Raw genomic sequence first — 24,033 nt, 5'->3', positions numbered from 1 at the left:
TCCAACCGACTGGGTCATCTGACAAATTGCAACTGACTGGGTCATCTGACCAATCCCAACCGACCGGGTCATCTGACCAATCCCAACCAATCGCAACAGACTGGGTCATCTGACCAATCCCAACCGACCGGGTCATCTGACCAATCCCAACCCACTGGGTCATCTGACCAATCCCAACCAATCGCAACCGACTGGGTCATTTGACCAATCCCAACCGACTGGGTCATTTGACCAATCCCAACCAATCGCAACCGACTGGGTCATCTGACCAATCCCAACCGACCGGGTCATTTGACCAATCCCAACCGACTGGGTCATCTGACCAATCCCAAACAATCGCAACCGACTGGGTCATCTGACCAATCCCAACCAACCGGGTCATTTGACCAATCCCAACCGACTGGGTCATCTGACCAATCCCAACCGACTGGGTCATCTGACCAATCCAAACCAATCGCAACCGACCAGGTCATTTGACCAATCCCAACCAATCCCAACCGACTGGGTCATCTGACCAATCCCACAATCCCAACCGACTGGATCATCTGACCAATCCCAACCGACTGGGTCATTTGACCAATCCCAACCGACTGGGTCATTTGACCAATCCTAACCAATCGCAATCGACTAATCGACCAATTCCAACTGACTGGGTCATCTGACAAATTGCAACCGACCGGGTCATCTGACCAATCCCAACCGACCGGGTCATCTGACCAATCGAAACAATGAAAGTGTTTTTGACTTTGCATGATTGTAAACCTGTTGTTGGGGACTCCCAAAAAAACACAGGAAGCTTTCAAATGCCAAAATGCCCTAATAGGGGCACTTCATTGTAATTCATTGAGCAGGGAACTGGAAATATCAGTATGTTTACATGCACCAATTTTCCTCAATCTGGTTTCAGATTCTAAAAGTTCTGTTTAACCCTTAAACACACACCTCTGGTCTTAGATGACCCGAGACATCATTCATAACCTCATTCATTTAAAAAAAAGTTAGACCTTTTTAGTAGCCCTGAGGTATATTAATGTATTTCACAACAATAATTGAATCGTCGATGACTGAATAAGTGAGGTTCATCTTTATTCCACAAGCTGATCCGCACTGATGAAGTGACATTACACTCATAGTCACAGCAGGCAGGAAACAAAAGAAGAGGAAGAATCATCAGCAAACACATGAAGTGGCTCTGAGATTTACTGTACTGAACGCAATCAGATATTACTGATGGAGGATCTGGTGAAGAAGCTATCAGCGACCAAAATATTGACTTTGAAGATTATTAGTTATAGTTTTAACTATATTTTAGTTATAGGAAAATTATAGTTTTGAGAATAGGTTAGAGATGGCGAATATGATCCAGATGCTGAATGTGCTGAGATGAGCTCTGACGAGGACAGTGATGATGAGATAAAACGTCTCAAACTGAGCCCTTACAAGCTCCACAAGAACAAAACAAGCTTTATTTGATTCTTCTGTAATTGTTCCTCTAATATCAGGAGTTTTATATATTTTCGCCGACTGGTAGAGATCCAGTGTTAGATATAGATCCGGGTCTCTAAAGACCTGAATATGTAGGAATGGTTGGCGAAGCATTCACACCATAAGCGTTGCAATCTGATTCACTAAATAATCAGTGGATTACATGTATTACGAAAACAAAACTGCGATAATGTATAATTGCCGTTTTTGTCTTTGATGACACAAGTTTGGGGTCAGCTGGGTTGTGTGTGTGTGTGTGTGTGTGTGTGTGTGTGTGTGTGGGCATGTTTTTGTGGCATATGAGGACCCAAATGTGTATAATGCCATGGGTATGACACAGGTATTACAGGAGAGGGTGAAATATGAGGACATTACCCATGGCCCCATAAAGAAATTAATACTTTTATTCATCAAGGATGCATTAAATTGATCTAAAGTCACATATATAATATTACAAAAGATTATATTTCTAATAAATGCTGTTCTTTTGAACTTTCTACTCATCAAAGAATCCTGAGAAATAAAATGTAAGACGGTTTCCTCAGAAAGATGAGCTGATAATAATCATAAATGTGTTGATGATCAGCTCCTCATCTGAGAATGATCAGTGAAGGATCATGAGGCACTGAAGACTGGAGGAATGATGATAAACTCAGCTTTGATTACAGGAATAAATCACACTTTACTATATATTCCTTTAAATCATCACAATATTGCACAATTTTTACTGCATTTTTTATCAGATTGACTCATGTTTGTGAGCAGAAGAGACTGACGAGATCTAAAAAGAAAGCTAAGCAAATATTTTATAATATAACAGTAATAAACAGTTCATAAGATGATATGTAAATAAATAAACATGCACGTTCATAAGACGTAAAACTCAAAAGGTATTTTTGAATGCAACTGAGATAACGCAAGAGTTTACATTGTTTCCTGTTGAGGGGATTATTACGGGTCGATCGTGTGTGTGTGTAAGTGTGTGTGTGACCATGTGATGCATCTTAAATCATTGTGCATTATTACTCCTCTGGAATACTCGATTGTGATTGGTCCCTGGTGTCATTTCTGTGGTATAAATGACTTTCTGCTCACAGAATAAAGTGCTTTTCACTCCTCCTGATCAATAACTCATCCCCGACGGTTCATTAGTCGTGTTTAAAGTGGGGTCAGGTAGTCTAATGACGACACACACACACACTGTGTAATCCTCAAGGAATACAAATGAAAATAATAAGACACAAACACATGCATTGATTTTGACATTTTAGTACGGATCGAAGAAACTGCTCATTTATAACAAACGCTTCACAGTGTTTAGATCTCACTTCCTGCTGGTGTAATGTCAGTTTTGTGAACAGCAGTGAGATTAAAGCATTAGTTCACCCAGAAATGAAATGTCTGTCATTAACTCCTCTCCCTAATGTCGCTCCACACCCGTAAGACCTCCGTTCATCTTCACACACAGTTTAAGATATTTTATATTTAGTCCGAGAGCGTATGCAAGTGTATGCACACTATACTGTCCATGTCCAGAAAGGGAATAAAAACATCATCACAGTAGTCCATATGAGACATCAGTGGGTTAATTAGAGTCTCTTGAAGCATCCAAAATACATTTGGGTCCAAAAATAACAAAAACTACGACTTTATTCAGCATTGGCTTCTCTTCCGCGTTTGTGTTCAATCCTCAAATAAAGATTCAAACGGTTATGAATCAGCGAATCGATTCGTGATTCAGAAACGAATCATGAATTGATACGCTAATTCATAACCGTTTTTGGACCCAAATGTATTTTGGATGCTTCAAGAGACTCTAATTAACCCACTGATGTCTCATATGGACTACTGTGATGATGTTTTTATTCCCTTTCTGGACATGGACAGTATAGTGTGCATACACTTGCATACGCTCTCAGACTAAATATAAAATATCTTAAACTGTGTGTGAAGATGAACGGAGGTCTTACGGGTGTGGAGCGACATTAGGGGGAGGAGTTAATGACAGACATTTCATTTTTGGCTGAACTAACCCTTTAAGACATTATAAACTATAGTTCTCATTCTGGCACAACGTCTCCGATCCATTTCAGGTACGGCGGGTTTCCCTGCTCGATGGGTAAACTGATGACCTCGGCCACTTCATACGGGTGGTTCGAGCTGCAGGACACACACACACAGACACACACACACACACACACACACACACACACACACACACACGCACAGACACACACACACACAGACACACACACACGCACAGACACACACACAGACACACACACACACACACACACACAGTTAGTTTTAGATGAAAGCTGAAGCATTATTTTGGGTTCTGCATGCAGAGAAAGATTTGACGATACCGGACATATTCAGCCAGATCAGGGACCTTTGAACTCCTCGTCTTTATCATCTGAAAAAATGTCAAGAAAACTTGGTATCGCATGCATTTGATACTGGAAGGACAAACAATGAATGTTCACTATTATTGTGTTTACATAAATGTTAATGTTTGTGAATCGACAGATTCTTCTCATTTGTGTGTTCGTCTAAAGATGACCGGATAAAGGAAGTGAAGAGATAAAGGAAAAAAATAAATACATTTTAAAATAAATAAATGAAAAAAAATAATAATAATAAATATATATATATATATATATATATATATATATATATAAATCTCAATTCTGCATGTAAATATACAAATCATTTTAAATTTTGTATTATTTAAAATAAATATAAAAAATAAAATATAAATTCTGAATTTAAAATATAACAATTATTTAAAAAACATAAAATAAATTCTGATTTTAAAATAAATAGAAAAAATAGAAAATATAAATTCTGACTTTAAAATATAAATATAAAAAGTATTTAAAAAAATTAGTCTTAACTCTGAATTTAAAATAAATATATATAAATGTAAAATCCAAATTCTGAATTTAAAATAAATATAAAATATAAATTCTGAATTTAAAATATAAATAAAAAACTTTTTTAATATAAAATGTCAATTCTAAATTAAAAATATAAATATTTAAAATATATAAAATCCCCCCCCCAAAAAAAGTTGTAGTCACTGTAACCTTTTTTATCTTTTACTCCATGGCAGAAACACAATCAGCTGTACATGAGTTGTGCGTCTCATTATAAACACACGTGTGTGTGAGTGTGTTCTTGTGGTCTCTGGTTTCTCTAATAGAACAGATTAATGGGGCCGACCTTATTGAATTTTGCTTTAATAATAAAAATGAAACATTAATAAAGATGAATATATGATGCATGAAACTGATCAAACAAGCATTAAACTCACCAGCAGAACTTCAGCGTCCTCCTCGATCTTCCCCTGCCACTCATACCTGCAACACACACACACACACACACACACGTTTGTTTTTGTGAAACGTGGGGACATTTCATAGGAGTAATGGTTATTATTCTGTACAAACCGTATTTTCTATCCACTGCCCCTAAACCAACCCATCACACACACACACACACACACACACACACACACACACACACACACACACACAGACTCAGAACACACTCACACACTCTCATTCACACACACGGCTCATACTCACACAGATGTGATCTGCGGGATGATGTTCACACACGCCGCCAGCTTCTTCTCCACTATTCCTCTGAGATTTCATGCAAACAAACACACACACACAGATTATTAAACACCCATCAGCACTAAGACGTTTTTATAGTATAGTAAAACCTATGATGATCAATATAGCCGTTTATCGTTACATTTGAGCGAAAATCATTATATGTTCATTTGCACAGAAAACTGATAAAATATTTATTTGACCTTTCCAAGCGTTCAATTTTTTTCCATACAAAGACAAACATAAATCATGAAGAAAGCCAGAATATGAAATGTCACCGATGTATGGAGCCAAACTCCAGCGGTATAAAGATGACTTTAGAAAGATGGCATCTTTATTATTTTATTATCACAGATGGGCAGATCTATTAGTGAAATCTGATGACTTTATTAATCTGTGTGTCATTATATGCCAACGGTGAGCGCTCAAACATGGGGAAAAAGCACTTCTTGTGTGGTTTTACCTCAAGTTTGCAAGCCTGTAACTCAAGAAATATTAAAGATATCTTAACATCCTTCTGGATTCCTATTCTCAACAAACTTTTCTTTTGGTGTTCTCATTTTAAAGGCCCTCGATGGTTCAATGCCAGAGATATGGAGATCTCAATGCGGCTCCGTGAGCAAACCGGTCAATTACACACATTTTAGTGGTCAAAACGGGTGACTTTGCATAATATTTTTCAGACTATCTGAACAACAAATGATGTTTAAACTAGAAAAGCATGTCATTTATTTCTAACAGCTCAATTAATTTCTATCTGATTGCCATAAATATAGTTTTTCTGAAGTAGTCATGCCTGTAACTCTATACTGTAAAAGTATTCATGATATCTTAAATATCCTTCTAGATTCTCATTAGGGCTGTGCGATATTGAAGAAAAATGCAATATGCAAAACCTTTTTAAATAATGCGATATTCGATATGAGATACATTATTGCTATTAGTGTGTAAAATCTATTTAAATTATATTTACGAAAAATTATTGAATGATACCATTTATGTGTTTCACATTCTTTCTGGGAAAAGAAAGCGTCGCTACAACTTCTGAAAGTGACCAGCAGCGTTGTATGTCCCAAATTTGACAATATCATTTTAACATCAATGTAAACAAACAAAAAATGTAATGCAAATATTTAAATACCAAAAACTCTTTGTTTGCCTTGGTAATATATAGTTATATTAACCTAAAACTGAGCACCAAGAACATCCAGATAAGCAAAGATTCCTGAACTAGGGGTGGATGATTATTATTGTTATTTTAACTTATCGTTGTTATTAAAAATAAGAACTAAAAACAATAGTCTTCACATGAACTTTTCTTTTGGCAATGTATCCAGTTCAGGCCCATAGATATTGAGACCCCAATGTGACTCATAAGTTTCATAAGATTTGACATTGAATGACCCAGCTATATTCTTGACACAGTCAAGGCGTGTGTTTGGTGCTCTGCTGTACCTGGCCAGCTCTTTGGCCACCGTGTCGTTTGGGCAGGTGACGAAGGCTGCCGAATGAGTGCCAGATGAGTAGGTTTGTGTTGCCATTGAGAACGCACGCAATCCAATCCACCTTAACACCGGCAGCATCAAAACACCCGAGAGAACCGTCTGAACACACACACACACACACACACAGATGAGCATTGTGAACACACACTAGTGACGTTAACACACAAACACTCACCAGACAGAAAAGCCTCAGCGCTCCTCGCATCAAATCTCCTCACCTGTGCAGGTAAAGCAACAGAGGACAGATTGAAAACGCTTTAAAATCATGAGACGGCCATTTGAGGTGTCCAATAGTGTAGCGCTAAAACTCTATTGTCATTGTTATATTTTCCAAGGATAAGCGTTCTCAGTGTTCGGGCAGACCGAACCGTAAGTCGTAGAGACTTGAAACTTTGAGGGATGGTTGTACTCACAGCAACTACAACGACACCAAAGCTCATCACAATCGGCCTGAAGGGGGCGCTACAGCGCTCAAAAGTGTGCATTGGCGCATAACTCCTAAACCGTTTGGCACAGACTCACATCATTGTAATCCTTGGTTCAAGACGCATAGAATGGAATCTGATTGTCAATAATTAGTCCAAAAAAGGTCAAAATTTCGATTTGCGTCGGCGACAGGACGCCAAAACGTTCGAAGTGGGTGTGGCCACTTTTCTTAAACGGCTATCCGTCTTGATCAGAATGAGATAATTTCACCAAACTCCGTACACGTGTACGCCCTCAGTCTGTGGTCACATGAAAAAGGATGTAATAACTGGCCACTTGGTGGCGCTATAAAATAAAAAAATTAAAACACAAACATGGCTATAGCTAACATTCAGTCCACTTGACTTGAAAACTGGCACGCAAAGTCCTCGTCCAAAGTGCCGTCGCTTATCTCGTGAAACACGAAATGAAGTTCGAGCGGCTGTCAGACGAGATTAATGGAGGCGATCGGAACGAAACTCGCTCGGCCTGTTGGACTCACGGCTCTAGAGGCCTTCGCCTTTTTCACGTGCGTAAGGATTGTATATCACGTGATTTTTCGCACACGCTCATAACATTCATTTCATATGATATTCAGAGCAACTGTGCCTCTAGGACCGTCACAGTCAATCCAATCGTTTGTTAAATATCAATTAATATAACTTTCGTGAACTAGTCCGAGGTTTTTGGCTCAACCTCGATAACTGAAAAAGCTTTAAAACAAGTTCCTTAGTTAATTGCCTGTTTTGGCTGTAAATTATCTTTTCCATCTATGAGTGGTTACAGGCTTGCTAAATTAAACACGATACCTTTTACGCATTTGATTAAAGCGCCGGAACCGCGATAATTGCTGCTCAGAGCTATTTATTTAAAGGTGCAGTGTGTTAACTTAAGCGACATCTAGTGGTGAAGTTGTGAATTGCAATCACTCACCCCTCCTTTCGAAGCACATAGAGAAGCTCCGGTGGCCCACACAGGAAAAAGATGTGTTTGTCTGATACCCCTTTTCCACCAAGGCAGTGCTGGTTTCAAATCGGTTCTTTGTGTTTCCACAGCCCAAGCACCAGCTCCGAGCCAGGAAAAGTGGTTCTTAAGTAACACCAAAACATTGCTGGGCTAGAAGTAAGAACCGCTTGCGTCACCGGCTGGGGGCGGCGTTACCGTGATCAACAAGATGAACACAAACCTGTGACCGCCATTTTTTCAATAGCAGCTAATCAAGCTAACAGCTGCTGGATTGTAATCTCCGTCTGTACAAATCATGGAGAGCTGCACAAATGCGTTGGATTTGCGGCGTTTTAATGCTGATGTAGGATCATAAAGCCATGAGCCACTGAGGGAAGGCTTGTTCGAGATGCATCGGCGCGCGCTGTGCAGACTGATTGCGTATGACATCAAAGTAGAGCGAGCGCCAACGACCCCTTATGCTTTTGAATCGCTCACGAGGTATTTTAATATCATAAACGGATCGGTCTGAGCAGCGCCGATGCATCTCAAACAAGCCTGGTGTGTTTGTATTTCCCGCTGCCTCGCTAGCATTGCTAAAACGCTAGCGAGAAAGATGAGACGTATACAGTGACGTAAGACCTAGCTCTGCGGTGGCTCTCTTACATGTGGAAAGCCAAACCGGTTCATAAAGGCTCTCAAGTCGAACCACTTAGAACTCACATTAGCACGGGCTCTGAACTAGCACTCGGTTCATTCTGGTGGAAAAGGGGTATGAGACAGCAGAGAGTAGCTAGCACTAGTTTGTCCCTTTAGGGCTACTGTAGAAACAGGGCGGTGGCTTCACTGTAAGGGGTGTGTGTTGATAGAAACGGCTCATTCTAAGATAATAAAAACATAACGCTTCATTACATACGGTCTTTATACTCCACTGAAAACATAGTTATGTTTATTATATTGCATTTCTATAAATAGCTCCTTCTAAATATTACACACTGCACCTTTAACTGCATCTGGTAGTTCAAAACCTAAGCTTTTTTTCTATACAACAACAGTTCGTGTGTCTGTTAAGCTCCAAAAGGACAAACAAATACCATAAAGAGCCACACAAAATTATTACGCTGCTTTAATTAGTTACGTTGAGTTTTGTATGGAAAAGAGTTGGAGAAAACACTAACAGCAGTGAATAAATAGTGACAGATGTTTATGTTGTTCCTTTAACATCCATCTGAATGAACACTGAGCTCAAGCAGAACTGATGTGCGTTTAACGTTCACTTCTTCACTATATAAGTCATTAGAAGAACGCTTATCCGCTGCTTAATGAAGAAAATAAGCATGTCGCGCTCACCTCACAACCACAGTCTCTGCCGTAAAGCGCCGCGAGTGTCGCACAGAAGCAGTGCCAGAGCCGCTGTAAAGAGAGACTCCGAAGTCGGCACAAAAAAAGCTGTTCCCTTCAGAAGCGACAAAAGTCCGGTTTTCATTTATTTATTTATGTTTAATTGATTTTAAAGTTAAACCTACAGTCAAGGGGTATGAAGGATTTACCTATAAATACGCAAATAAACACAGTCTACAAAATTTTACATAAATAAATGTGCAAATAAATGCATAAATAAATACATAAATACACACATTTAAAAATTGGTGACAGATACACCTACGCGTTGCGGCTTAGGTGCACAAGCCGCAACGCGTAGGTGTATCTGTCACCAATTTTTAAATGTTTAAGCCATGAAAAAATAAAGGCTTTTTAACTTTCTCAATACACCCATCGAGTGCCTTGGACTACTTTTGCATTTAGACTTAACAATCCTACACAACCAAAGAGCATCGAGATTTTACACCCTGTGCAGCACTTCCTGCATTCCTTTGCTTTGATGACATAAATACACACATTCTGGCCTAAATAAATAAATAGGCCTAAATAATTAAATGTGCGAGAAGATAAATAATTAAATAAATAAAACTAATGTTAAGTCAAATAAATACAGTTTTTAAAGGAACTGCTAAGCTGAAAGAAAGAAGAAAAAGACAACTTCAGTTTAGCTTAACATTTTTCTTTATTTTCCCCAACATTCATTTTATATATTTCCTCGCACATTTAATTATGTATATATTCATTTATGCAGGATGTACATATATATATATATATATATATATATATATATATATATATATATATATATATATATATATATATACAATTTAGTATATTAATTAACAAATTGATAAACTTAAATAAAAATGTGAAAATGGAAACATTTTACAGCTTTCTTATTTTTAAGCATTGCAATGTGTTTAGGTATTGTTGAACTTTTGATTTTTAAAATAATAATCAAAGGCTAATTTCCTCCAAATCTACATTTAAGAATACTAAATTTAGCTAAAAGGAGTAGCAAATTAAGTGTTTAATGAATGTCAATGCAAACAGGCGTTAATGAATCATCAAGTTTGCGACTAAACACTCTTTTTGTTGAATTTATCTCTTTATGGGGTTTACACCACACAACAGTCGAGTTCCTGGAATGTGTTTTTAACATTAACTTATAACCAATAAAGATAGCCAGTGAGTTCCAATGATGATCACTGATGGAATATACTGTAGTTGACAACTTCAGAACACGTTATTTCAATTTTTTTCCAACATAATGGCGCTGAATGATTCGTGGTAAAGACTACAGTCCCCATCATAACAATATCTCTGGCAGCGCTGACGTTCATTTTCAGCTTTGTTTTTTTTTTTTTTTTTTTTTTTTATTCAATCAATCTCAGCCGTATTTTAATATAAGCGTGTGTTATTTAGAAAGCCCCAAAAAACAAGAATAATTCGTATTTTAAAAAAATCATAAAGTAAGAGCACGTCGTAAACTGTGCTGTTGACGGAAGTTGCGTCACAGTTCAGCTGGTGTGGCTTCCGGCGCGCGAACGGAGAGGAGCCGCGTGAGAGACCGCCGAGTTCCCGCCAAAGGTAAACTGAGGTAAAACATCTCAAAATAAACATTTTTCTCGTGTAATGTGTGTGTGATCAGTGATGACTAGTCCACTGCGCAAACTGACGTGCGCATGCGCCGCACAGAGAGTGAAGAAAGCAGTGCTGATCTCAGTCTGAGCTCGATTAATCTCTTCTGACCTTAGATAAAACTATTACTGTCTGACAGACGTTCAGTTGTGATGGTATGGAAGACTTATAATAGCCGTTCTCATTTATTGATCAATTCTGTCCTGTTTTCTCAGGTGCTTGTGAGCGGCTCGTGGTCTTTCTCAGTCGTGGAATCGAATCTTTTGGAGTCGACTCCCCACATGATCCAAACGCCTCAGAGTCGGACTCGTTGAATCTTCCGTTCTTGAAAAGCTCGAGGGTCTTCAACAAGAATATATTTGTCTTATGTACAGTATATTTGACTTGTGTTGTATGAATGAGTTCTGTATACCATTGTTACTTTGATGTAATAAATTGTTGCATAATCATCCATCATGCTGGAGGCCTTTGTTAATATGGGACCATGTTTTTTTTATTAAAGGGTTAGTTCACCCAAAAATGTAATGTGTCATTAACTCTCCCTAATGTCGCTCCACACCCGTAAGACCTCTGTTCATCTTCACACACAGTTTAAGATATTTTATATTTAGTCCGAGAGCGTATGCAAGTGTATGCACACTATACTGTCCATGTCCAGAAAGGGAATAAAAACATCATCACAGTAGTCCATATGAGACATCAGTGGGTTAATTAGAGTCTCTCGAAGCATCCAAAATACATTTGGGTCCAAAAATAACAAAAACTACGACTTTATTCAGCATTGGCTTCTCTTCCGGGTTTGTGTTCAATCCTCAAATAAAGATTCAAACGGTTATGAATCAGCGAATCGATTCATGATTCGGATCGCGTGTCAAATCACGTGACATTGGCGATCCGAATCATGAATCAATACACTGATTAATAACCGTTTGAATCTTTATTGAACGGAGGTCTTACGGGTGTGGAGCGACATTAGGGAGAGGAGTTAATGACAGACATCTCATTTTTGGCTGAACTAACCCTTTATTTTGTCCATGATTGAGATGTCCAGCTGCAGTATCAGTGTGTCTCCAGCAGATGGCAGCACAGCTCTTAAATCCTGTGACTGATGGTCACACACAGGTCCTTCTCAAAAAATTAGCATATTGTGATAAAGTTCATTATTTTCCATAATGTAATGATAAAAGTTAAACTTTCATATATTTTAGATTCATTGCACACCAACTGAAATATTTCAGGTCTTTTATTGTTTTAATACTGATGATTTTGGCATACAGCTCATGAAAACCCAAAATTCCTATCTCAAAAAATTAGCATATCATGAAGCGGTTCTCTAAACGAGCTATTAACCTAATCATCTGAATCAACTAATTAACTCTAAACACCTGCAAAAGATTCCTGAGGCTTTTAAAAACTCCCAGCCTGGTTCATTACTCAAAACCGCAATCATGGGTAAGACTGCCGACCTGACTGCTGTCCAGAAGGCCATCATTGACACCCTCAAGCGAGAGGGGAAGACACAGAAAGACATTTCTGAACGAATAGGCTGTTCCCAGAGTGCTGTATCAACGCACCTCAGTGGGAAGTCTGTGGGAAGGAAAAAGTGACGCTGCACAACGAGAAGAGGAGAGCGGACCCTGAGGAAGATTGTGGAGAAGGACCGATTCCAGACCTTGGGGGACCTGCGGAAGCAGTGGACTGAGTCTGGAGTAGAAACATCCAGAGCCACCGTGCACAGGCGTGTGCAGGAAATGGGCTACAGGTGCCGCATTCCCCAGGGCAAGACACTTACAGAGAAGCAGCACTGGACTGTTGCTCAGTGGGCCAAAGTACTTTTCTCGGATGAAAGCAAATTTTGCATGTCATTGGGAAATCAAGGTGCCAGAGTCTGGAGGAAGACTGGGGAGAAGGAAATGCCCAAATGCCTGAAGTCCAGTGTCAAGTCCCCACAGTCAGTGATGGTCTGGGGTGCCATGTCAGCTGCTGGTGTTGGTCCACTGTGTTTTATCAAGGGCAGGGTCACTGCAGCTCGCTATCAGGAGATTTTGGAGCACTTCCTGCTGCCATCTACTGAAAAGCTTTATGGAGATGAAGATTTGTTTTTTCAGCACGACCTGGCACCTGCTCACAGTGCCAAAACCACTGGTCAATGGTTTACTGACCATGGTATTACTGTGCTCAACTCTCCTGACCTGAACCCCGTAGAGAATCTGTGGGATATTGTGAAGAGAAAGTTGAGAGACGCGAGACCCAACACTCTGGATGAGCTTAAGGCCGCTATCGAAGCATCCTGGGCCTCCAGAACACCTCAGCAGAGCCACAGGCTGATCGCCTCCACGCCGCACTGAAGCAGTCATTTCTGCTAAAGGATTCCCGGCCAAGTGTTGAGTGCAGAACTGAACATCATTATTTGAAGGTTTACTTTTTTTGTATTAAAAACACTTTTCTTTTATTGGTCGGATGAAATATGCTCATTTTTTGAGATAGGAATTTTGGGTTTTCATGAGCTGTATGCCAAAATCATCAGTATTAAAACAATAAAAGACCTGAAATATTTCAGTTGGTGTGCAATGAGTCTAAAATATATGAAAGTTTAATTTTTATCATTACATTATGGAAAATAATAAACTTTATCACAATATGCTAATTCTTTGAGAAGGACCTGTATATACACACACAATTCAGTAAATTGACAAACTTAAATAAAAATGTGAAAATGGAAACACATTTTAGAGCTTTCTTATTTTTTAAGCATTGCTATGTTTAGGTAGGCTATTGTTGAACTTTTGATTTTAAAATGTTAATCAAAGGCTTATTTCCTACTAATGTACATTTAAGAACACTAAATTTAGCTAAAAGAAGTAGCAGATTAAGTTTTTAATGGGTGTCAATGCAAACAGGCGTTAATGAATCATCAAGTTTGCAACTTTTTGTTGAATTGATCTATTTATGGGGTTTACACCACAGGTAAAATCGCGGACAATAGTGCGAAACAGACGAGTTCCCGGAATGTGTTTTTAACATTAACTTAACCAATAAATACAGCCAGTGAGTTCCAATGATGATCACTGATGGAATATACTGTAGTTGACAACTTCAGAACACGTTATTTCAACTTATTTCCCACATAATGGCGCTGAATGATTCGTGGTAAAGACTACAGTCCCCATCATAACAATATAATCTTTTTCTACGTTAACATATTTGCAAATCCTTTGTCAGCTTAAATGTACATCGGGGGGAAATAAGTAGCCTATAACGGGATTTTTCACGTTTATTTCCCCCGAAATGGCGTCTCTTCCAGTCGTTTGCGATTTCTCGAAGGGTTATTTTGCAATCTTTTTTTATGAAGATTGTCCTTACAAAAAGCTGTCTAAAATGGATTATATAATATGAAATGTTTACTTTTTCCCATTTCCGTGACCTTTTAAGATGTTGTTAATTTCCAGGCATTATTTTTTATATCAGACATTGATTGAATAGATCTAGCCTATGGATCCTACTGTAGGCCTACCTCAGAGAATCAGTTAACATCAGTGCAATAGACCGATTCAGGGTTATCAATTGCATTTTAAGTATTGGACTCCAAAACCATCAGGTATTTAAGCGACAAACTCCAATCATTATGATCGAGTGTTATCATTCAAACTGACCAGGGCAAGCGGTCTTAATGCCGTGACGTCACAGAATAGAATATGACGTTCCCTGTTGTTGAAACTCACTTGCTCATTTTGTCGGTTGAAGTGTAGTATCCTTTTCTGATTTTAGAGTGAAAAACTGTTTAATCATGGGACAACTAAGTTCACGACGAAAGAAAGCGACTTATGTGGAGCATGAACAGTGTGTACTGCTCAGCTACAGCACCACCACGGCAGAGAACCATCCGCATCGGCTCGATGAGACGCCTAGTGGTGCTCTTGAGATTGATAAAGGGAGTAAGGAGAAATCGAAGTTTTGGAAATCCTTTAAATTCAACCCTTTTCGCAAAAGAACTGGAAAATACCACCTGGCGCAGGCCGAGGAGCTGTATCAGAGTGAGGCAGGATCATACCGGAGAGTTACTGATGGTAAATCACATAGGCTATGGTGATAAAATATTGTTTTCTTATAATAAATAGGATAATCACTCACCCAATTCATTCAAATTCAAGATTTTAGATTACTAGAACTTTAACTAAAATGAAAAGTACAAATTAAGTACATAAGGAGCCCCCGTGTGCATGCCGTGTCGTGTTGAGTAACGTTAGCTTGCCATCCTCTTACTTTGGGTCTTGATCAGGTAACATCAGTACATTTGAGACACCTCAAATAACTTGCTTGCACAACAAGTCTGATCTGTGATATTTGCTTCGCACATGACTATTAGTGTCCTCTTCAATCGTGGAAAATTTGAAGTCTGTGCGCTTCTCCAGTCCGAAGAGATGAAAGTTTTTTTTCTAAGGTCAATTTTTTATTTCACCACAGCTCTTCCACATTGAATAGCTTCTCATCCATGACTCTTAACGTTAACTTACATTTTCTTAAACCTTAATCTGTGCTCTGAAAACTGGCATATTGCATGACTGTGTGTCGTGTAAGGCAGTCGTAAAATATGGAGAGATGTCCAAGGTGGTCAGCGGGGTACAGTTGAGACGCAGCGTATCAATTGTGCAATTTAGTTGCACGATGAAATGCTTTTCTTATAGTATTTTCGTCTTATTTCGAGTCCAAACATCAAAAACATTAAATAAAAAAATAAATAAAGTAAGAAGTATTTACTAGACTAGTAAAAATCAGTCTTGTTTTGGGATTTACATTTTTTTCCCTATAGTTTTTGCTTAAAATAAGCAAAATAATCTGCAAATGGCAATTTATTATTGATAAATAATCAAATAAAATACTGAATGGAAATCATTTTAAAGGTATTTAAAAAAAAAAATGAATGGGTTGGGCAGTTTTACAGCATTACGGATGGGTGTCTCAACTGTACTCGGGTACCCAACATGGGTACAGTTGGAACGAAAATGCTTATTGTGTTAATGAGCTAATTGTGGCAAATATGACCCACTTATGGATGTTAAGAATTATTAATATTTTAGTAGGAAAGTAAAGGAAATGTCAAATGAAAAAACACTTATTTTCAGACCTCAGTTTTGGTGTGGTAACTGAAAAAGCACAAAGTGTACCAACTGTACTCGGTCTACCCTAAAGTACATCTCAATAGCACTAAGATAGCACTGGATCTTCATGTGTGTCATTACCAAAACAATATTAATCAATATCTCGAAAACTGAATTTAGAATTAGTCACATTGTTTAAATAATTATTTAATTGTTTCAGAATTTGTATTCATCATTTTATATTTGATTGATGTTATTAATATACCACTCTTTAGATCACACTCTACAGCTTGTAGAGATCTGTGATCATCAAGAAGCTCCAGCCTCTGAAGTCCTCTCATCTGCTGAGGAACAGCTGGAGCAGGACGTCATCCAACCTCAGGACGCTGACGCTCCAATCAGTTTGCTTGAAGATGGCAGCATTAAAGAGCTGGACAAGGGTACGGTCATTGCCATCAAAACACACACATCCTACATTCCTTGTTGGGAATAGCTTAATTCAGAAACAAAACCATTTACATAGTTTGGAGATGGTTAATCTTTTCAAAAATGCCCCCAAATGAAATATTTGCAATATTTTATTTATATTATTGGTATTCCCCCCTTTAGGTCAGGAGTCTCTACAGCACATTGTGGAGATGTGTGATCTTCAAGAAGCTCCAGCCTCTTCTGCTGAGGAACAGCTGGAGCAGGACGTCCTCCAACCTCAGGAGGATGACTCTTCAGTTAGTTCAGCTGAAGATGACAGCATGGAAGATCTGGAACTGGGTAAGTTTATTGGCATAATTTAAAACATAAAATACACATTCCCAGTTGTTGAGAATACAAAGCTTTATTATGTGTCATTTTAATTCACAAACAAATTAATTTACATTATTTAGAGATGTGAAAAATCAACCTAAATGAAGAAGCAACATTTAATTAATATTATGTATCTAATTTCTTTTCAAATTATTAGAATTGCCTACTTTAGATCAGACTTCTGAGATCAATAACATTGGAGAAGCTCAAGCCTCTGAAGTCCTCAATGAGGAACCGCTGGAGCAGGACATCCTCCAACCTCAGGAGGTCGACACTCCAGCTAGTTCGGCTGAAGATGACGGCACGGAGGAGCTGGACAATGGTAAAAATAATAAATATATGAGAATTTGGAAATGTTTTTATAAATTATAAAATACTTTTAAATATATATATATATTGCTATTTACAATTGCTTATCATTTAATAGGCCACATTTGCTGGCGATATGAATTTGGACACATGCTGGGCAAAGGAGGATTTGGCTCTGTGTATGCTGGTACACGCTGCAAGGATGGCCTTAAGGTTTCTTTTTCTTTCTTTTTTTTTGCTTAAAGGGGCGGTGAAATGCTGTTTCATGCACACTGAGCTTTCCACTGTTAAAGACTTGGATTCCCATCCTAAACATAGACAAAGTTTCAAAAACTAATGTTGGACGTTTGATGGAGTATTTCTGTGTCAAAAATACTCCTTCCGGTTTCTCACAAGTTTCGGAGAGTTTTTTTCGAGTATGGGTCGGCTTGACGTTAATAGAGCGGAAGGTCCTTGTATGGGCCGTACGGGCTCTTCTCCCGGTAGGGCGCGCGCGCGTGACTAGAGCGAGAGAGGAAACGCACGCCCATACACACTCTCAGCTGCAGATCCAGTCGTCCGTGAACACTTCTGTCGTTATAGTCCGCGCCGCGCTCCACTTTATTCCTATGGGTGACGTCGAGCGACTTCAGCGCTTCAGCACAGCATTCTGGGAAGGCAGCGCTGCATTTGAACCGATTTGAACGCAGAAATGACGGGAAGCTTCACAACATCGCTTCAGTCGCGTCTCAAAGTGGATCTCCACGGTCACTGCTGTCAGGACTTCACCAAATCATACCAAAGAAGTGTGTTTCTGACGGAGCGGTCCCAGCGATAAAGGTTCGGTCCTGCTTTGGAAGCAGCCGGTGAGTTAAACTGCTTCAGATGTCTGTGCTGTCGGCTATCGTCGCGTGAGTAAACATCAGTAAACGACACGATCGTGTATAACGTTAGTTAATTTATCAATGGAGCATGCGATCTATGGTGTGTGTTTAAATACATTTGTTTAGTTGACCACTATAGGTGTCAGTTTGATTATAGTAAAACCACCTAAACATAAACCTAGGAGAGGTTCTCACGATCGCTAACGGACTCCATTGTTGTTCTCTGTATAACGTTACACTAGTCTGACGTGCAAAACCGTTCTGCTTGCTACTGCTAAGGTTTAGTCGCATACAATAGTCCATAAACCGAATCATGTCCTCATAAACTGCGAGTAAAGACACACAAATGTTGACAGGCCACTAAATACAGTCCATACCACAGAGACGGACGTCCTGCTGCTGCTGCTTCTCCTGTTCAGTTTATTTCAGCCTCAGAATGATTCTGGATCATTATCTGCATTAGCTGAATCTGATTTAGAGTAACGTTTTCTTCTCCACGCTTGAGGACGTCACCGCTTTGCGATCGTCATTCTTTAGCTCCGCCCACTCGATACGCCTCCAGCCGCTCGGTTTTTCTCGGAAAGACTCGGTACAGCCCATATTTCTTTTATAAAAATAATAAAACTAAAGACTTTTTGGAGATATGAAGGAATCAATACTACTCTATAGGTACTCAAGATTGACATGAGATTGACTGAAACTGAGTGTTTCACTGCCCCTTAACCTTCCATATTTACGATTCATTACTGCAATAATATAAACCCTGTGCATAAATTATTCTTTGTTTTGTTAATTAGGTGGCAGTGAAAATTGCAGATAAGACACCACATATGCCATATATCACAGTTGTGAGTAGATTGTGCTCTCTTTATTATCGCTTCTCACTCAATGTTTTCAATTTATAACTAATCTTATATTCATATTAATCTGGAAAAGCACCTCCATCTAACCATTATGTTCTTTATTTTAGCCTGGTCATCCCAAACGCCTCCCAATGGAGATCGGCCTGACATTCATGGCAAATAAGGGCCCCAGTGTGCCGCAGATTATTAAACTGCTTGAATGGCAGGACGACCCGGATCATTACATCATGATATTGGAGCGCCCCTTGTCTTACATGGACATGTTTGGGTTCATGAAGTTCCACGGAGGATTTCTCGATGAGGGAACAGCACGGCAGGTCATGCGACAGGTAATTTACGGCGCTAACATTTGCTGTGAGCGTGGCGTATTCCATCGAGATATAAAACTGGAGAACCTGCTTATAAACAAGGACACCTTGGAAGTCAAAATGATTGACTTCGGGTGTGGTGCGCTCATTACAGAGGCTGGCTATGTGACCTTCAAAGGTATGTATTATGAACTGTTTTGCTAGTGGGTGAATTAGCTCACTGAAACACATCCTATATATTCTCAGCATGCTGTGGTAATGTATTAAACGTCATACAAAACCTCCTTCCAGGCACAGACGTCTACTGTCCGCCAGAGTACACGGCCGATGGCAGGTACCATGCAAAGCCGGCGACAGTGTGGTCACTAGGAATCCTTTTGTTTGTAATGGTGTGTGGGTATTCTCCCTCATGCCACGACTTGCACATGATCCATGAGAACGACTGGTCCACACCTGACTTGTCACAAGGTAAGATCTTTATTTTTATTTTTAAACAAAGAGGGACTTACTAAATTCTAGATCATTCCAAAAAAAGTGTACAGTATGAGCGAATAATCAGATGTCTGTCATCTTTGTGTACAGAATGCTGCCAGATGATCCGTGCTTCTCTCCAGCCTGATCCACAGCAGAGACTTATTCTGGAGGAGATGCGGCTTCATGACTGGTTTAAGGTACTAAAAGTAGAGACTGTTTAGTCAAATGTCTTTTCATATCATCCCAAACTTGCTCTAAATGTAATGTATTTAGAAATATAATGCTAATTAATTTGTATTTGTTTTTGTTTCAGGTCATGGAGTAAGACATGGAGAGCAACAGATAACTACTCCCTGTCACATCCATTGGCTCAAGTGGCCTTTCCATCCCAAGAACATTTTTTTTATTACATCTGACTGTGGTTACAGGACTTTCTAAACACACACACACAGAAAAATAAGGTGTCAGAAGTGTACCTTTAGGGGGACAACAGTTTGTCACTGGGGCAGTGCCCTTAATAGGACATCTTTGTACCATTTTACCACAAAAAGGTTCATAGTAGTACCGGGTTTAAGGTACTACTATGAACCTTTTTGTGGTAAAAATTGTACAAAGATGTCCTATTAAGGGCACTGCCCCAGTGACAAACTGTTGTTAAGTGTCACCCCCCTTTTTGAAAATATACATGAAAATTCACTATCCAAACTTAAATGGTTGCGTCTCATTTTAAAGAAGACAGTCAGCAGAGTATTGCTCAAGTGAAATCACTTCAAAAAAAATTATGGAAGTTTAAATGTACTGTAAATCAAATATACTGCACTAGATATTTAATATAAAATATATATGTTACAAAATAATGTGTACTCTAAAATTACGATCAAATCAAAGCCGTATGTCTAATCAATTTGTGTTTCAAATTTGAAGTTGATATCACAAAAAAAAAATTGTTTAGATTGTGTTTAGGCGCTGTACCACAAATAGCCACCGGGTGTCATTGAAATTCCATAGATTTTTTTAAAATGCAATTTCCTGTGTCAAATGTATATATTTTTGTGTAAATATCACAAAACAGTTTGCAGATATAGAACCGTGAGACTCAGACCTTTCCGGCGATATGCGTTTTGTCAAGATTAGAAAAGGTTTTTATTATAAAGTAGTTCAATAAATATGAAACACGACGACGCCACTTGGGGAGGAGCCCGCTGGAATAATTTAGAGCACCGTTTCCATGATAACGCAAGGTCCGATTTCAAAACGGTTTGCACAGGATGAATCTTGAGTTCGTAAGCTTTCGGATGATATCTAGTTTGTCAACATTAGATCAGGATAAATATAGGATATAATTGTTTTAAACATGCAGTGGCAAATGGGCCCACCGGTGGGCCAGTGACCCTTAAGAGGTTAAGGTACGCATTTGTACTCAAATGTACTAATATGCACATTTTAGGAGTAAAAAAGGTACAAAGATGTCCTTTTAAGGGTACTGCCCCAGTGACAAGCTGTTGTACCCCTAAAGGTACAATTCTGACACTCTATTTTTCTGTGTGCACCAGACGGAGTCGGTCAGGATGGGCACCTATCTCTTCTTCACTCTTTCACTCGGCTTAGGATCCCCACAGGGCCGCGTGTTGAGCCGGTTGTTCTACTCATATGACTGTTTACCAGCACACACCTCCTGATGCCTCCAGGAAGCATCTAGCATCAAAAAGGGCTCAAATAACTCGGCACATAAACTGTTTAAACTACTCCCCTCAGAGAAGAGATACAAGACAAGTCCATCAGAGAACGGACCACAGGAGTGATGAACAGTTTTTACCTCAAAGCTATTTCAACACTGGACTCACTGGCCAATGTATAAGAAAATATATAATAAATGTTTGTAAGATAAATTATAAGACATTTTCTGTGAGTTTATACTTTTATAATATTTCACTAGTTCACACTTACATCAAATTAAATAGAGTAAAGATTATGCGTGTTTGGCGTGCTGTCCGGAGGAGGGCTTCAGGCTCAGAAAGGCCCGAACCCAGAGTCTATGTGGGTTAATTAGAGTCTCTCGAAGCATCCAAAATACATTTGGGTCCAAAAATAACAAAAACTACGACTTTATTCAGCATTGGCTTCTCTTCCGCGTTTGTGTTCAATCCTCAAATAAAGATTCAAACGGTTATGAATCAGCGAATCGATTCATGATTCGGGAACTGCTGAAATCACGTGACATTGGCGATCCGAATCATGAATCAATTCGCTGATTCATAACCGTTTGAATCTTTATTTGAGGATTGAAAACAAAGAAGGCACGTGCTGCTGTGCTCAATTTAGTAATTATTTAGAACCAGCATTAAGATGAACTGCCTGTAAACATGTAGGTAGGCTAAGTCTTATTTTTTAATTTTTAGTTATTAACCCAGCAAACAAAAACGTGTAATAGCCTTTCCATTAGCAGCCATTAGTTCACCCAAAAATGACAATTCTGTCAATAATTAACGTTACTTACCCTCATGTGGTTGGACAGCCGTCAGACCTCCGCTCATCTTCAGACACAGATAAAGATGTAGTGTTAAAATCCGATGGCTAAAAGATTCAAACGGTTGAATCAGCGTATTGTTTCGCGATTCAGATCGCGTGTCAAACTGCTGAAATCACGAGACATTGGCGATCCGAATCATGAATCGATTCGCTGATTCATAACCGTTTGAATCTTTATTTGAGGATTGAACACAAACCCGGAAGAGAAGCCAATGCTGAATAAAGTCGTAGTTTTTGTTATTTTTGGACCCAAATGTATTTCTGATGCTTCAAGAGACTCTAATTAACCCACTGATGTCTCATATGGACTACTGTGATGATGTTTTTATTCCCTTTCTGGACATGGACAGTATAGTGTGCATACACTTGCATACGCTCTCGGACTAAATATAAAATATCTTAAACTGTGTGTGAAGATGAACGGAGGTCTGACGGGTGTGGAGCGACATTAGGGAGAGGAGTTAATGACAGACATTTCATTTTTGGGTGAATTAACCCTTTATTTTGTCCATGATTGAGATGTCCAGCTGCAGTATCAGTGTGTCTCCAGCAGATGGCAGCACAGCTCTTAAATCCTATGACTGATGGTCACATTTATATCATTTATTAAATATTTTCATAGGTGTTTTATTATTCTGGAGTGGTTGGTCTTTCCCACATTCACTCATTTATCAGTTTATCCGTCGTGCTTTATGTCTGATGGTGCTTTTGAAAAGTTGAACTTATTTAAAAGTATTTATTATCATTCTGTCATCATTTACTCTCCCTCATGTCCTTCCAAACCTGCTTGACTTTTCTGTTGAATGTATAAGAATAAAATATTAAAAGGTTTATAAACTGCCTTGCATTATAATGTTTGTATGATTTTACATCAAAAATGGTAATAATTTAGAAATACAAGGCATTTGAATGAGCTGTTTGAAGGGCGTGTCCGCTGTGAGACTTCAGTGTAAACGCCCACTGCTGTGATTGGCTGCTGTGAGACCTCAGTGTAAACGCCCACTGCTGTGATTGGCTGCTGTGAGACCTCAGTGTAAACGCCCACTGCTGTGATTGGCTGCTGTGAGACCTCAGTGTAAACGCCCACTGCTGTGATTGGCTGCTGTGAGACTTCAGTGTAAACGCCCACTGCTGTGATTGGCTGCTGTGAGACCTCAGTGTAAACGCCCACTGCTGTGATTGGCTGCTGTGAGACTTCAGTGTAAACGCCCACTGCTGTGATTGGCCGCTTTAATAATCTTGAGTCTGAATATCTTCATCTCTTCTCTGATGTCGAGGGCGGGGCCACCTCTCACTCACATGAGATCAGCCAATAGCAAACCACAGCCATCCAATCAAATCCCCACAGACACAATCAAGCCCCGCCCACATTTGTTCTTGTTTGTGAAGCGATTCTCTTTAAGAATGAAGACGGATGAATAAGAATTAATTTCTGCCATAAAAGCAGTTTGATCATCATTATGCACACACAGTAAAAGCTGCTGAGTTAATGTAGACAGACGGAGGAACACGTGTGTTTGTGTGTGTGTGTTTGTGTGTGTGTGTGTGTGTGTGTGTGTGTGTGTGTGTGTGTGTGTGTGTGTGTGTGTGTGTGTGTGTGTGTGTGTGTGTGTGTGTGTGTGAGCTGCGGAGTTAATGTAGACAGACGGAGGAACACGTGTGTTTGTGTGTGTGTGTTTGTGTGTGTGTGTGTGTGTGTGTGTGTGTGTGTGTGTGTGTGTGTGTGTGTGTGTGTGTGTG

The 24,033-nt window shown here is 39.2% G+C and overlaps 3 protein-coding genes and 1 long non-coding RNA gene across 4 annotated transcripts; 3 read left to right on the top strand and 1 right to left on the bottom strand.

Annotated features, from left to right (window-relative positions):
- Window positions 1–2,738: 2,738 nt before the first annotated feature.
- LOC137094652 (protein CutA homolog) lies at window positions 2,739–9,470 on the bottom strand. Its single transcript, XM_067460515.1, has 7 exons — window positions 9,374–9,470; window positions 6,789–6,831; window positions 6,564–6,712; window positions 5,076–5,135; window positions 4,802–4,847; window positions 3,852–3,901; window positions 2,739–3,645 (listed from the first exon to the last, which is right to left on the bottom strand). The coding sequence occupies exons 2-7, from the start codon at window positions 6,816–6,818 to the stop codon at window positions 3,546–3,548; spliced, it is 435 nt and encodes a 144-aa protein (XP_067316616.1). The 5' UTR covers window positions 6,819–6,831; window positions 9,374–9,470; the 3' UTR covers window positions 2,739–3,545.
- Window positions 9,471–10,913: 1,443 nt separating this feature from the next.
- Window positions 10,914–11,498, top strand: LOC137093736 (uncharacterized). The gene is made up of 2 exons (XR_010908554.1): window positions 10,914–11,006; window positions 11,263–11,498. It is a non-coding gene; the product is annotated as an uncharacterized lncRNA (long non-coding RNA).
- A 3,336-nt stretch (window positions 11,499–14,834) lies between these two features.
- Window positions 14,835–18,939, top strand: LOC137093385 (uncharacterized). The gene is made up of 5 exons (XM_067458195.1): window positions 14,835–15,114; window positions 16,422–16,586; window positions 16,756–16,914; window positions 17,105–17,269; window positions 18,917–18,939. Exons 1-5 carry the CDS (start codon window positions 14,835–14,837, stop codon window positions 18,937–18,939), a joined length of 792 nt encoding a protein of 263 aa, XP_067314296.1.
- On the top strand, window positions 18,908–20,250 carry LOC137093735 (serine/threonine-protein kinase pim-2-like). Its single transcript, XM_067458584.1, has 4 exons — window positions 18,908–18,967; window positions 19,090–19,468; window positions 19,582–19,758; window positions 19,873–20,250. Exons 1-4 carry the CDS (start codon window positions 18,950–18,952, stop codon window positions 19,983–19,985), a joined length of 687 nt encoding a protein of 228 aa, XP_067314685.1. The 5' UTR covers window positions 18,908–18,949; the 3' UTR covers window positions 19,986–20,250.
- Window positions 20,251–24,033: the final 3,783 nt, after the last annotated feature.

This window comes from Pseudorasbora parva, chromosome 12 (genome assembly GCF_024679245.1).
Source record: "Pseudorasbora parva isolate DD20220531a chromosome 12, ASM2467924v1, whole genome shotgun sequence".
Taxonomy (NCBI): Eukaryota; Metazoa; Chordata; class Actinopteri; order Cypriniformes; family Gobionidae; genus Pseudorasbora; species Pseudorasbora parva.
Note: the sequence above shows the minus strand (reverse complement) of the source record. Positions and strands in the feature narration are given on the sequence as shown.

Excerpts from the sequence above, each read along its gene's own strand:
- LOC137093735 (XM_067458584.1), top strand. Across the intron at positions 19,469-19,581 it reads TGGCTATGTGACCTTCAAAG|GCACAGACGTCTACTGTCCG; the intron begins GTATGTATTATG and ends ACCTCCTTCCAG. Across the intron at positions 19,759-19,872 it reads CACACCTGACTTGTCACAAG|AATGCTGCCAGATGATCCGT; the intron begins GTAAGATCTTTA and ends CTTTGTGTACAG.
- LOC137093385 (XM_067458195.1), top strand. The coding sequence starts at position 14,835 with ATGGGACAACTAAGTTCACGACGAAAGAAAGCGACTTATGTGGAGCAT. Across the intron at positions 15,115-16,421 it reads ATACCGGAGAGTTACTGATG|ATCACACTCTACAGCTTGTA; the intron begins GTAAATCACATA and ends ACCACTCTTTAG. Across the intron at positions 16,915-17,104 it reads CATGGAAGATCTGGAACTGG|AATTGCCTACTTTAGATCAG; the intron begins GTAAGTTTATTG and ends TCAAATTATTAG.
- LOC137094652 (XM_067460515.1), bottom strand. The coding sequence starts at position 6,818 with ATGCGAGGAGCGCTGAGGCTTTTCTGTCTG. Across the intron at positions 5,136-6,563 it reads GTGGCCAAAGAGCTGGCCAG|AGGAATAGTGGAGAAGAAGC; the intron begins GTACAGCAGAGC and ends ATGAAATCTCAG. Across the intron at positions 3,902-4,801 it reads AGGACGCTGAAGTTCTGCTG|ATGATAAAGACGAGGAGTTC; the intron begins GTGAGTTTAATG and ends ACATTTTTTCAG.